This window comes from Photinus pyralis, unplaced genomic scaffold (genome assembly GCF_008802855.1).
Source record: "Photinus pyralis isolate 1611_PpyrPB1 unplaced genomic scaffold, Ppyr1.3 Ppyr1.4_LG6, whole genome shotgun sequence".
NCBI lineage: Eukaryota > Metazoa > Arthropoda > Insecta > Coleoptera > Lampyridae > Photinus > Photinus pyralis.
The window spans coordinates 29057760-29072581 of record NW_022170663.1 but is presented as its reverse complement, the minus strand read 5'-3'; the positions used below and the strand labels follow the sequence as shown (position 1 = coordinate 29072581).

Here is a 14822-nt window from a genome sequence, read left to right as displayed (position 1 = left end):
ACCTGGCGCCAATAGTGGCCGCTAACAACTCTAATCTAGGAATCGTGGTTGACTTCGTAGGCGCTACTCTTACCTTGGCTGTAATCAATTGAACTGTAACTCCTTGAGACGATGCTGCTCTCAAATAAACGGCTGCAGCATATGCTTTGCCGCTAGCATCACAAAACGTGTGTATGCTCAATCCATCTTCTGTCACTGAATTAGTAATTAATCGGCGCGGTATTTCCAATTCTTTTAACGACTGTAACTGCTCTTTCCAATTAACGAACTCTTGTCTAACTGGTTCATCCACTTCTGTATCCCAGTCTAGACCCCACAGCCACGTTCGTTGCAACAACAGCTTAGGAAGTAGCATAACCGGACATGTAAAACCAATCGGATCAAATACCTTATTCGTCGCCGACAGAATACTTCTTTTAGTAACTTTATCTTCTTTTTGGGTGTTGAGTATCGACGGATTAATGCACAATGTGTCTCTTTCCTTGTGCCACACAAGTCCAATAACGTTCGTTTCTTTTCCACACTGTTGTCCGGTAAATTCCCAACCTCTGAGCGTAAACTGTCCTTCTGACATGATAGAAGTCGCTTCTGTCATAAATGTTGTCAGTTCAACTTCATTATCTACACTCGTTACACAATTGTCCACGTAAAAGCTGCGTAACAATTTGGACACCACATTCTGGTCAGACGATTCCTTATCCACAAATTTTTGTAAATGGAATCTTATAACTGCTCCCAACAAAAAAGGACTGCTCGATACTCCGAAAACAACTCGTGCATGTCTCCATTCAACCATCTCTGTCGCTCGTGGATCGGACCACCAAAGAAACTTCAAATAATTTCGATCCCTTTTAGCGACACTTATCTGCAAAAATGCCTTTTGTATATCAGATATTACTCCAAAATTCCTTTTTCTAAAATCCAAAAGTATTTTGGGAATCAATTCTATCAAATTCGGTCCGGTTTCTAAACATAAGTTTAGGGAATTTGAGTTATCAGTTTTCGCCGATGCATTGAATACTGGTCGCAATTTAGTGGTGCTATCTTCTTTTACTACGTGCCGATGCGCCAGATAGTGTCCTTCTTGATTGAGACATTCTTTTGGAACAAGCTCAATTATTCCTTCTTTGGACCATTCTTGCAAAACGTTGTGATAGTCCAACAAGCGATTTTCCAATTGTAACTTTTTTGTAAGCGAAAATAATCTTCTCTCTGCATGTCTTCTATTGGACGACAGCGGTAAATGTTCTTCAGTCCAAGGGAGTTCTATCTCATAGCGGCCTTCTTCGTTTACTGTCACTGTCTCTAGAAACCGCTCTACAACTTCCTTTTCTCGCGTCTCCTTTGATTTCTGACTTGCCAAGTCCTTTATACCAATAGTCTCAAGATCCCAAAAGTTAGTAATATCACGATCTTGAATTAACAGAGAAATCACATTTAAAGTTATATCATTTCGTTTGGAAGTAGTAACAGGTAATTTTCCCATTAATGTCCATCCCAATAAAGTCTCTAGTGCTACGAGCCCATTGTCTAATTGCACACGCTGTCCAGTCAACAATTTACCAGCTATGTCAGCTCCAATTAAAATACTAATCTGTTCTACGGATGAGCCAACATCTGATAGAAAAATACCTTGTTTTTCCAATACCTGCATGTTCGACATAAATTTAACAGCGGGAATTTTATCACAAATATTCTCTTGACTTTTGGCTTCAAAAGTACAAGCGTAACTACCATCGACACTACGTAAATGTAGTCGGTACACATGATGTTTTTGAGGTCGTGTCTTAACTCCACCGAAAAGAGTGTGTGTAATTTCTTCCTCTCGTTCTGAATGATAACCCATAGTAACCGCATCCGCTTCGCGTATATAGGAATTTTGGGACCCAGTGTCAATTACGGCGCGCACTATCTGTTCCCGTTTACCTTGAAGAAGTGTCACTGTCAATGTCATTAAACAAACTTCAGGAACATTTAAAAAATAAGCCAGATTCTGTTCTATTGTAGTAGCTTTTTCCTTCTCAGCTTTCGGAGGTTGATCTGTCGATTTATTATTCGCCAGGCTTCTACACATAACCATGACGTGACGTTTAGAACACCATTGACACTTAAGCTGGACCCTGCACCGTCGAAAACTATGGCCTTGTTTCAAGCAATTAAAACAGCAATTCTTATCTCGAGCTACCTTTTGACGTTCATCCAAATTCATAGACCGAGCTTTGTCGCAGTCAGCGCTAGAATGATCACCATTACAAAAGATACAAATCTCATCTTTTGATTTTGTTGTCAAAAGACCCATTGCCGTTGGAACAATCTTTTGTTCTTTCTTGGATTTGTCAGCTTCACTCGCCTTCATTTTCTCTGAGGACCTCTCGCTTTTGTTCAACAAGCCAAAACCATCAGTGGCTAGCCGTATTTTTTCCTCAGCTTCTACTTCGGTACCGATAAACTGCATTAACGCTTCGAGTTTCTCTTTGCAGTCTTTTGCTTGTCTTGACTCCGTTGTACGTTGCCACGTTCTTAACAATTCCTCAGGTAACGCAGATTCTACCAATGGATATAACATAGCAGCACATTTATCTGTAGTAACTCCCAATGTTGCTAACGCCTGCATATGTGACTCAAGTTTATCATACAAGCTACCTAACGCATCGCGGTTAATGCCCCGTTTGGCATTCTGCAAAACTAGTGTTAACAGTTCGCGAATATACACTTCCACTAACAAATCTTCACGTCCAAAGCGATTTTTTAAACTGTCTACAGCTTTTGCGTAATTATCACCAGTAGGTGGAAAGCGTGCAATTAACTCAGCAGCTCTCGAACCGGGAACCATCGCCGCAATTAAATATTCAAATTTGTCTTCGGTAGACATTTGTGCGTCACGATCGATTTTTTGAAATTGTCCCCAGAACCGTAACCACTCGCGAGTAGAACCACTAAACTTTATCAAGTTAATAACCGGTAGTTTCATTTTCTTGGCTGTAACCGGTATATTAACTACGCCTGTTGTCGTTCCTCCAGGAGTAGATTGCACTGATGCAGAACTGGGTGAAGGCTCAAGTAGTTGCAATGCCTCTTCTACCGCATATTTACCCGTTAAAAATTTACGGGTGTACTTTTCTGCTTCATCCATATCTACGGTTAAATTTTCCTGCGAAATTTCTTCATCAGCTGACATTCGGCAGTGTAATCCCTCAGTTGTCTTTACTAACGTCTCATATCTCTCCTGTAATAATTGCCAAGATATTTTCACTTCAACTACCTTAGTACTATCTCCAGTTAAAAGAATCTCTAATGCGTTGTACGCTTTCGTAAACGCCTGCCGAGAAGAAGTACGAAGTTTTTTAAGCTGTTCCATATCCAGTTGCTCCATTTTTCAAAAACGTTTTCTCAGAACAAAACTCACGCAAAAAATGTCCTGTCACCGGTCGCCAAAATGTTATAATTATGCCCTTATTGAGCACTCAAATAAAGCAATGTTAAGGATCTCGTTATATTTTTGACAAAATTTCAAAATTATATTAGAACATCTTTTTTTTTATAAAAAAACAATATGCCAACTAAATTACTATATAAATGTATGGCACGATATGAACGATATAACAAAAGGAATGATGTTTACGGATAAATTCTTTTGAGCAATACGCACAATGAAATCGTGGTCTTAAGCTTAACGTTATACACTCATGCTGCATATGTCTAGTTAAACTTCGTTAATAGGCGTATCTTTTTCGAGGACCACAATTTCGACAAACGAATTCTTCTACGCCAAACGATTGATTTACTATTGTAGCTTGCATTTCAATGACACCTGAAACTCATTTCTTGTAGAAGATCAAGATCTCAAATTGGGATAACTTATCGAGTATCGATGTTCGGAATTTTTAATTGACTTGTGTAATGTGTAATTAATTTCACGACCATAGTTGATTTCGGGTTAGGTAAAAAAATGCAAAAGAGAGAGACCGAAGAACTTGTATTTTGCAGTATAGCAAGGTAGAAATAAAAAGAATTACAAACAAATAAATTCTTTCGCGAAAATTGCAGGGCTACATTACACCAATAAATTAATTTTGTTAAGCAAACATTAAATACTCAATATTAACTATAATGGCTGCTATCTTTTACCATGAACAATACACATATGTGCGTGTAAATTATGTTTATGCATAAATTCTTTTAAACAATGTTCACACTGGAACCTTGGTTTAACATTACACTCGTACTGCAAATGTCTAGCTAAACTTCCTTTATGAACGTATCTTTTTCGAGGACCACAATTTGGACAGACGAATTCTCCTACACCAGGCGATGTATTTACTATTGGAGCTTGCATTTCAGTGACACCTGGAATACATTTCTTATAGAAGATAAACATTTTAAACATTTCAAAATGAATAAGGTAAATATTGAATATCTGAATTCTTAATTAGTTCACCACATTAGGTGTGCTACACCCTTGAACATGTTAAGTACATAGAAGACACAACATATCAAGTAGCTAATTATTCTACAACTAGCTGAACCGGTGAACCGCCTATCCGTGATAATTGTAGCTAAACTTATAGTTTTACTAGATCAGAAACCGCGGGCATACGTCCAACCCAGGGTCCAACCATTCCCAAAGTTTCATCTCAATCGGATGTACGGTTTAGGAAGGTATAAGAGACATACAGACAAACATTTATTTTTATTTATATAGAAGACCACCTAATTACGTACTATACACATTCTATACAGGATGCACCATGAAAACGTCATAATGCGGTGTAGTTAGAAGCATAGTAGTTGAACTGGGCCACGCACGTCGTGCTCCGGTTATCACACCGCAATACAACTTGGCTTTATTTCGAAACATTTTTCGAATATCATTTTTACCTACTTACTCGAAAATAACTCCGTTTTCAATGCGCCACTGGGTATATAATCTTATCCAATTTACAGGATTCAGTACCAGGAATTTTAAGTTTATCGTTTCTTTATAGGAAAACATATTCGTGAGAAATCACCCTATGATTTATTGCCGTCAGTGCATAAAATATTACCTCCGATAGGGACCAATAATCTTTTGCAAATTTAAACAAACAAAATCCAAATGGGATTTATTATAAAACATGCGACACACGTACAATTTGTTTAACATTATAGGTATACGCACATTGATTTAGAATGTGATTAAACCCAATTCGTGACTTTTCACATGAATTTTTAAAGCATGTTTCTGTCGAAAACGTTTGTTGCATATATCACAAGGGAACTGAGGTTCGACACCACATTCATAATTGCAATGTCGCGTCAAATGGGTTAAATGTTTGTAAGACGAACCGCATTTGTTACAGCAATAACGTCCGTTGATATCCTGAAAATATCTAGTTCTATTATACCTTCTTGAATATACCGTGTACGTATCTGGAACAATAAAGGGAAATTAAAATAGTAAAGATTAGACTTATTTTCATCAACAGATAAACGAGGAATCTAATATGGGAGGGTTTGTCATCAATAATAATAGTCGAACTTGTTCGTACTATATGCGTAGATAGAATAGAACATTCACAAATGAAGTAAACCTAAATTACTAATCTAATAGTTCTAACGGTCTACATATGAAGAATTTCCAGAGTATGGTGTTGCAGGTGGTACTGGTGCCGTACTAAAAGGTTCAACTGTGCTACTGGTCATCACTTGTTGATTGAAATTCGGTTGTGGGTATGGAGTAGTGTAAACCAGCGGCACCGGTTGGGACTGAGAATTTTCACTCGAAGATGTTGGTGGTGTCAACCCTGAACCGGATGACTTCCTCCATTTAGCTCTTGCGTTTTGAAACCAAACCTGCAATATAAAATTAACTAGCGATCCTTTTTCGACGTATACTCATACTTGTAAAACTCTCGTAGATAATCCAATTGCTTTACTTAATTCTAAAAATTCCGAAGCGTCTGGTTTCTGATTTACCGCAAAAAATGATCTTAAGGCTTTAAGTTGATACTCTTGAAAGGAAGTCCTTAATCTTTTCGTTTTGGGGTAATCGTCATATCTTTGACTTAGGTAAGCTGTCGAGTGGTCTAAAAAACAGAGAATTAGAACGAAAACTAAAATGACACAATGTAAGAGGAAAAAACTAAGTAAATATAATAGCTCTTTGGTTATGCCATTAGAAAAATGTTCTGAAACATTTGTTTATTATGTCAAATCGCAGTAGGATGTATAATGTAGTACATGTAAGAATGCTGAAATATTTTTTCCTCCTTTTGGCTTCAGATTTAATTCAATGTTAAAGCATGTTCCTTACCAATGCCGTAAACAAATAGGTAGCGTGTCTGCACTTCATTATGGAATATCCTGACATCTAACTGAACGATCAAGTAACCGAACTTATTGGTTATTAAACCTTGGTTTAGCTGAACTATTCAAATTTAGCAATAAAATTGGTTAATCAGAACTTAAAAGTTATCCGATCAAATTCCATACTTCTGCCAATTTAACTGAATTTGAACCACTTGTCAATCCTACACAACATGCCATAAAGAGTAGGGTAAAGGCCACTACGTTCTCCAGATACATTATTAATCTCAATCAACATTTTATTTCCAAATGTTTCGAAATAGTTTGCCCACTCTTAATTATTTAATTATCATTATGTACTTATCTTCAAGCCACCGCCGTTTATAAATAAACATCAGCAAGGAGTATTCCAAAATCCTTTATTCAAATTGTTATACATAAAGTACAGATTAATATCTTAATATTGTTTTCCTTTTATCTGTTTGATAAAAAATTGAACCAAGTGTTACTCATTATTACAGTATATGCTCAACATTTTGACTCAGCACAACCAAAGCTTCACTCCAAAATTCATAACACACGAATTATATACAAAAAGTTTATTGGGCAAAAAAAATTAAATAAGTACCTAGAGTTTACTAGAAGAGTTAGGTTGTTATCTAAATCTATAGAAAATTTATACAGTATTCGATGTGTTTTTGTTTTAAATGTTGCAGCAAAATATACTTATGTTTCGTAGAATATTTGCATATGCTACAAAAAAATTGTGGTTCTTTTCCACATACAAAATTAATATGTCTGCGTAAATTGTCAACTCGCGTAAACGTCTTACCACAGTTCTTACAGGTATTACTGGATTTATTTCTTTTTTCTTTACTTCGTACATATCCCCCTAAAATGAAATACAATTACACTGATTTCAAATTACCTATAAATACAACTATATAATATATAAACTTGAAAGAAATAACAAATCTACCGCAACCAGTAAAAAATAATGTAAAGAAGAATCGAAACAAGTTCTTAATAAATAATAATTACACGAGACAGGAGCACTTTATAACACTAAAGACCCTAGATTAATAAAAGTACCGCGATTCGTAAATTCCCAGTAAAAATAAAATTGATTGTCGATTTCAGCAATTTAACTGAAACGTTAGTGCGGAAAACATCACAAAAATGTTGTGTGCTTGCTTCTATCTATACTTAACACATTCTCCGTTTGTTACGCGTCGAGGAGTTGCGTGTGCACACATAACCTCACTGAAATTCCTTATTTCCTTTATTTACTGTTACCTTCATGTATAATATCAAAAATGTTGCTTAAATAGATTGTATTGAGATTAATTATTATTTACAGTTAGACACTGTACAAAAAACATTGAAGTTATGCTGAAGCCAAGATGAAGGCGAATCAAGGTGCGATAGTAATCTACAAAATCTATACCCTTCTTTGCGTGACAGTATTGTTTTTAAGTTTACAAAATAGGTGCCACTACCAATGCACATTACAATAAAAATCAACACAAATGTTTTAACCGCTTCAGCGTCATCGAACAATCGTAATTTTTGTTGAAACGGATACTTATTTTTTATACACATCTTTCCTGTGTGGTGGTTTTATGTTTCAAATACCTACAACAATACAATTAAAAACTTTCATAAAAATCAGTACAACGCCGTTGGTTTGTTCTTTATGGTGTACCTATCAAAACAAAGGATAATAGTAGACACCTAAAATTATTACCAACTAATAACGTAAGGCTAATCTTTTCTGCATACGACTATTAATACAAACGTGCAATTGTCACGCCAGAAGAAACAATAGTACTTTACTTATTTGCCTTCGTGTACGTAAAAAATATGTCTTTTGAGATTAGATTTTGCTCTAGATTTATATCCACACCCTTCATAAGCACAAAGATATCGCGGTTCTTGACCGCAATAAAACTTTTGGTGGTGCAATAAAGATGGCATATTTTTGTAATATTTGCAGCATTTTCCACACTGAACTTTTGCACCTGAAAAAATAACATCAAATAGATACTTTTGAACAACGTTCTAAATTAGGATTTGTTTAACTAACACCCAAAATTTTAACTTTATTTGGCAAAGAGTAGGGTTAGGGAGTTGGACGTATTGTGTAAAATCCAACAGTAATAACAGTGACATGCTGTTTTATGTATATTTTTCCACTGAAAGTGAAATATAATATAATGAATAAAATAAATAATTTTTATTTTGTTAGCATGTTATTTTCCAAGGCAGTCAACCCGTGTTTTCTAATTATGTGATTCTTTAAATTTCCTTTATGTTTACTTTTATAGGCGCACTCATGGACATTACAAAAATACGTTGGTTCCTTGCCACACTCTTTGGTTACGTGAAGATGCAACGACTGTTTATATTTATATTGCCGACCGCAACCGGAACACCTGTAATCGTTCGTGTTTTTTATCGCTTGGTAACCTAAAACATTCATAGTTAGATCAGTTGCAACTAACAAGGAAACCTCTTATTTAAAAACAGTCGGTATTAGCACTATAGGATCTTTTTCTCTGAGATTACAATATCTTCTATTTTTCAAAGAAGAAGGTGATAAAAAAGCTCTACATCATAAAACTATTTTGAGATAATTTCAGAATTGAGCCGCCGCCAGTCCAATAGATTTTCTATGGGAGATAATCAGCATCAAATAGTCGATCGCATCAAACTTTGAAAACTACACCACCAGCGTTAGGCTTTGGTTGTAACCTACCCTCTGACACTTAAAAATGGAAAAAAAGTAATAAATGACCCTATTGACCTCTTCTAAATCATACAAGTACTTATTATGCCATAAATTTAATGCCATGTCTCACTTGCTTAATTTATTACAAAGGAACGGCTTTAAAAAAATATGCCACAAACAATTCAAAAAATATATTATTACAGAATTCAACAATGCTGAAATATTTATATCAAATGCACTAAATCATTGTGTTTGTTTCAACGTTATCCGTATTATGCCGGCGTTTAATATGCTGCTTCACGTTTCCTTTGGTTTTACAGCGGTATGTGCATCCAGGTACTGTGCAGAAAAACTGAGGTTCCTTCCCGCATTCATATTTTTTATGTGAGTATAAAGACGTCGGTCTACTATATTTTCGACCACATGTGTCGCAAAAATAACGCTTCACGGTCTTTGTGTATTGAAAATCGTTACCTAAAATCAAATATATTTAGAAAAATAATTGCAAGACGATGCACATATATTTATACAAATAGAAAACGAAAAACAAAGTATGAATTGTGTATTGTATACTAGACAATAAAAAAATGGCTAAACAGAAACACAATCATTAAGGATATTAATTTGAATATTGTTACAACTGTTTAAATTGTTCACATTGCGATTTCTTAAGTATAAAGTACTTGTCTATGTATTAATTTCATATGCGTTCGATAATTGCTTTTTTGTTTAAATTTTCGTCCACAAAAATGACATGAAAATCTTGGTTCGACACCACATTCAAAATTAATGTGTCTTATTAGATGGGTTTTCTGTTTGTAGGATGATTGGCACCTTGGGCAGGGATAACGTCCATACATGTCCACCCTGTATTTACTAACTGTATGCCGTGTCTTAAAAATATCTAGAAAAGAGAGAAGAATAAGCTGTAAATGTTAAAGAAAAATTAAGACACACACGACATCTACTACATTCTTTTTAGCAGACCGTACTGTAACGTAATACCATGCAATAAACGTTTAATTATAATCACTTAGACAAGGAAAACAAACTGAAAATTTACTAGGAAATTGCGTGGATAGCCTATAAAAAATTACAAAAGCTTGTGTTTTCGCATAAAGTGACTTTTAAGATTGCTCTTATAACGACTTTTGTGATCACATAAATGACACTGAAATTGAGGATCGGCTAAACATTGATATTTTGTATGTCTCCTATAACTGTCTCTAGACTTATAAGATCTCTGGCAGATCTGACACGAATAAATTGCTTTACATTCTTCCGCACTTCCAGTAGCTGCCACTAAAACAAATAAATTTAATTAATTTTCCCAATGTAGTCCCTAAGTAGGCCTATAAATAAATAACAGCAACGCGCCTAATCCTGATATAGGTAAGCAAATGAACCTGTTACAGAAAGCATATTTTAAAGACGAATGACAAATATAGGAACACCAAGACGATATCATTCAGTTCACTTTTGTAAAACGACTGGAGAAGGTAAAGTAAATCACTGTGCATTTACTATTGGTAATTACCGAGGTAATTACTAACACTAACAGGTAGGTATGTTAAGTATATCATATTGTTTTATGCAAGCCTACCGTAGAGGCGTGCATACAACAATAATGCGGGGATTTTAAACACGATGAATAAGTTACGTTTACTTGGTTTAGCAACATTTTGTCAGGCTACATGATGTACACAGATCAAACGCCATCTGCAATTCATTTTTCCAATAAATTTAAAAGCCGCTATGATAGTTTAAATTAAAATAATATTCATTAGTGACTAAATCCTGGGAGAGGCGGCGACGCCAGGCATATGTCAAAGTATCAAGTATCCCTATATGTCGCTTTTTTTAAATAAAATATGGAAAACATTGGTAAAAAGGGTGCTTTAAATCCGTTATGGCATAATGCATCATTAGTTAAAATTTTATTTTCCTGTTTCTACCAAACAGTTTTACAGTTTCTCCGTATAAAAATAGCAATCTTCACTTTAACAGTTATATAGAACGATCTACATTTTAAAAATTATCCTTAAAAATGCCACCCTATTTCATTACCCCAAACAAAACTATATGATAACTAAAACTTAACAACAATATTCACGTGAATTATAAACATAACCAATCATCGATCCTGTATTATATACATTAAATTATTTGGATGTCTGTTCATTAAGTGAGATTGCAGTGTAGCCTTTTGCTTCGCTCTGTAGTTGCAGTATCTACAGGAAAATCTAGGCTCGATCCCGCATTCGTAAACAATATGACGTAGAAGATTTCTTCGGTACTTATAGGTCTTATTACAATTTTTGCATAGAAACGTATGAATACGATGTTCCTTCCTATAGAGAAAATGTCCTAAAAAATATGGTACTTTTTATTTTGGTATAGATGAGTAGTAAACGTTAATTGAAGCCACATTTGTTAGTACTTACAATTAACTTAAAAATAGTGTTACTTTATGTCCAAGCTTTCAAACACACACTCACACACAATTAAAAATCCCACACCAACGTGTAATAATCTGCGCTCGCAATGCTCTGTAATTAATATTTACACTCTTTTTATATTTCCATTCTCGTATAGTGGATTGTAAAAACGGATACTGTTTAAATAAAAAACATTCTTTTAAAATGTGAATCTATTTATTAAAAATAATTTTCAATAGGATACACATAAAAATTATTGTACCCAGGAATTGTACTTAAGGAAAGCTTTACAGTTTTCCATGACTATTCCCTTAATTTCAATATTTATCAAATGCCGTTTTAGATGCTCCTTTCGTTTAAACCTAAACAAACAATGACGGCATTGGTATCTGGGTTCTTTTCCGCATTCCAACTTAACATGCCGCGATAAGTTATCTTTTCTATTATATTTTCGGTAGCAAACCGGGCATTCATATGCCTTCTTTTCGGTTGAAAATAGTTGCAACTTGCAATCATAACCTAAAAAGAGAGGTATAAGTTAAATTACCAGTCACGGTTACTAGCGTTAGCTACTACAGAATTCAATCGATGACTCTACAGAGAGAAAAACGGCTACTATTCTCGCCAGGCGAGAATTCCGGTACGTCATAGTTATAGTACGGTTCAACATGAAAAACCGAAATAATATAATACTTTGATTAGAAAATATAGTCCGAGATGCTGACAGTTTTAATTTATTTTGAAGGTGCAAGATTTCAACATCAGAATTCGAAATAGTATATTGAAAGACAAGTGTTACAATGCGCTTCGCTACGCCACTCGTGCCACAAGATAGTCGTATTACAATAAAGCATTGTAACACGTGTTTTTCATACTATTTTTTCTATTTCGGTGCTTTAATTTAATTAAAAAGTAATAACCAAAAACTACAGGAAACTTTAGAATTAATATGGCTTAAGTTGGCAACACCTTTTACGTTGACAAATTTGAAGTTGGGCAGCGTAGATAAACACAACACTGACGTTTGGAAACTTTAAATTCCGTAGATGTGTAAACTTTTAATCAATTCATAACGTCCATGTACCTACTCCCTCTGCAAGACGGCAAGCCTAATAGGTGAAGAACCTACACCTTTCGTAGGTTACCGCGAAACTTACCCCACTATAAATAATAATTACATTACTTTTAAAGTTAACTTATCTACACACGACACGATATCTTCAAATCCTTCAAGAAAACACTGCTTAATTTCACAATGGAATACACCGATCTATCGAACATAATATTGCTTACGTAACTACACTTAACGATCGCACATCTTTTTATAGTAACAATTTCATATACAGTTAAACGGGAAGGTTGCAAGTTCAGCTGTCCATAATGTTAATACGTTCATTCTAGATGTTATGTTAAGTAATCGGGGGCTTGCTGTACTAGCGAGTAGCGAGATAATGCAAATGTGAAACTCCATGAGCGTTGCTCAATGCTCATCATAGTTTCTCGCAAATTACAACGGTACAACTGTGCGTAAATAGACCTTTTTTCTAGTCAAGATGCTTGATATTGAAAAACGTGGTTGTTTGAAATCGTCTAGTAGCAGAAAAGCACTAAAGCCAAGTTGCGAATACAAAAAGTAGTCTCGGGAACCGTATTTATGAAGGGCCATTAAAACATGAAAAACAAACGTAAATAAATACCTCATTTGGTTGCCTAGGTTAGAATTAACTTAAAATGTGGTGTGTATCATTGAATGTATGTTTGCTTTACGCGCAATTTTTTCTTATTATTTTATTTTTTATTTTATTTTGCCTTTATTTTTGAGTGGACGGGGTTTCAGCCAAAGCTGCTCTACCAACCCAACCCACTATACATTTACAAATATCCATGCCCCAACCCGGATTCAAACCAGGAACCCTTAGCACCACAGACAAACTTTAACTGAACTGCGCCACACGGTCGGCTTGACTATTAATTACATCTATTGCAAGAAAACTGTGGATTTGGAATGTATTAAGTTCTTGGTGTACCAAAACCAATGAATACACATAAATTTTACGCAATTTCATTTGACATCTGGTGATTTGACGTTGACGAACTGCAAACTTAGAGATGAAAAGTTACCAAAAACAATCTTACAATGAAAGTCATTGTAACACTGTTTTTTCCGTACAGTTGTACAAAATTCTCATTGTAATACCGAAATAGAAACATTAATTATAAATGCGTTATTTTTTCAGGATATAGTAACATAAACTCATTGCAGTAAGCTGCTCCATTGCAAACAATGGAATTTTCACCAAAATGTTATTTGAAATAACATAACCACACTTTAATTTATTCCACTTGTTGTCTTGGAAAATCTAACGTTAGTTTCAAAATCTAGGTTTGCGCATGCGCAGTGTCAACTTTCTTATTTAGGAAAGCAATGAAATGAAATTCTTCTTATAAACTGAAATTGAAGTAGCACGTCAAAAATGAATTGCCCCCTTGCTCGAGCTAGGAAACTAAAAAGCAGAAGTTCTACCCAAAGATATTTGCAAAAGCCAAACCAGAGGACATAAAATAACAGGTTTTTAATAAAAGCGATCTGCGTTCCGAATACAAAATTTTTGGTACCAACAAGTGATCATACTTTTATTAATACAAAAGTTGTCAATTTACATATGAAGCACAGTACGTTATTTCTGTACAAAATATGGTTGCGTAAGAAGAGTTGAGGTTTACGGAAAAAAAACCAGCACTGTACTCAAAATATAATTTTGTATAAAAGATCTACAATCTACAAGAAGAGGTACAAAAAAATTTAAGTGCTAAGTGTTTGTCTACCGTCATACTGATCTCTGAATAGGTACTCACGAAATCGATCCAATGTTGGGGAGTACGTACGTACATAATATGTGCTTTTCTTCCGCTTTAACTCATCCTTAGTAATATTACAAAAAGTGCGGTTTTGCAGTTCTTCTGTCCAGTACCTGTTTATGTACGTTAGCACAATGTCGCCGAAGATGGTCTGTCCTTTTAAATTTATAGGGACAGCACGGACATTGCAATTTCTTTTCTTGCCCACATTCGTATTGTAGATGACGAAGAAGATTATAATTTTTGGTATATGTCTTACCACAATGCATACAGGCATGAATAATTCCTTGGCAATGTACTAAAAAAGGGTTCGAATTCAGTATAAATGAAATCGTAACACGAACATATCAATCTACCTTTCAAAAAATTACAAAATGAACAAGTAAATAAATTTCAGTGCAATACGAGTACTATTAACCACAATACATTTGCACCAAATAAGAGTTCTTAGTAACAAAATTATAGTAGTGTGAAAAAGTAGACACAGCAATAGTAACAAATAATAAACC

General features: G+C 34.8%; 1 protein-coding gene across 36 annotated transcripts in view; it reads right to left on the bottom strand.

Annotated features, from left to right (window-relative positions):
- LOC116173573 (longitudinals lacking protein, isoforms A/B/D/L) overlaps positions 1-14822 on the bottom strand; it is a 291506-nt gene that overhangs the window by 229341 nt on the left and 47343 nt on the right. The window contains exons 5-6 of one of the 36 annotated variants that reach the window (XM_031491106.1): positions 5881-6065; positions 5578-5832 (exon numbers count right to left, since the gene is read on the bottom strand). The exons of 31 other annotated variants lie outside the window; for them this stretch is intronic. In XM_031491106.1, the coding sequence (XP_031346966.1) occupies positions 5593-5832; positions 5881-6065 (425 nt within the window). In that variant the 3' untranslated portion in view covers positions 5578-5592. Of the gene's footprint in view, positions 1-5577; positions 5833-5880; positions 6066-9239; positions 9491-10094; positions 10319-10938; positions 11384-11692; positions 11974-14822 lie in introns of those variants that run through there. 4 more of the 36 variants (XM_031491123.1, XM_031491139.1, XM_031491125.1 and 1 more) reach the window with 4 other exon arrangements.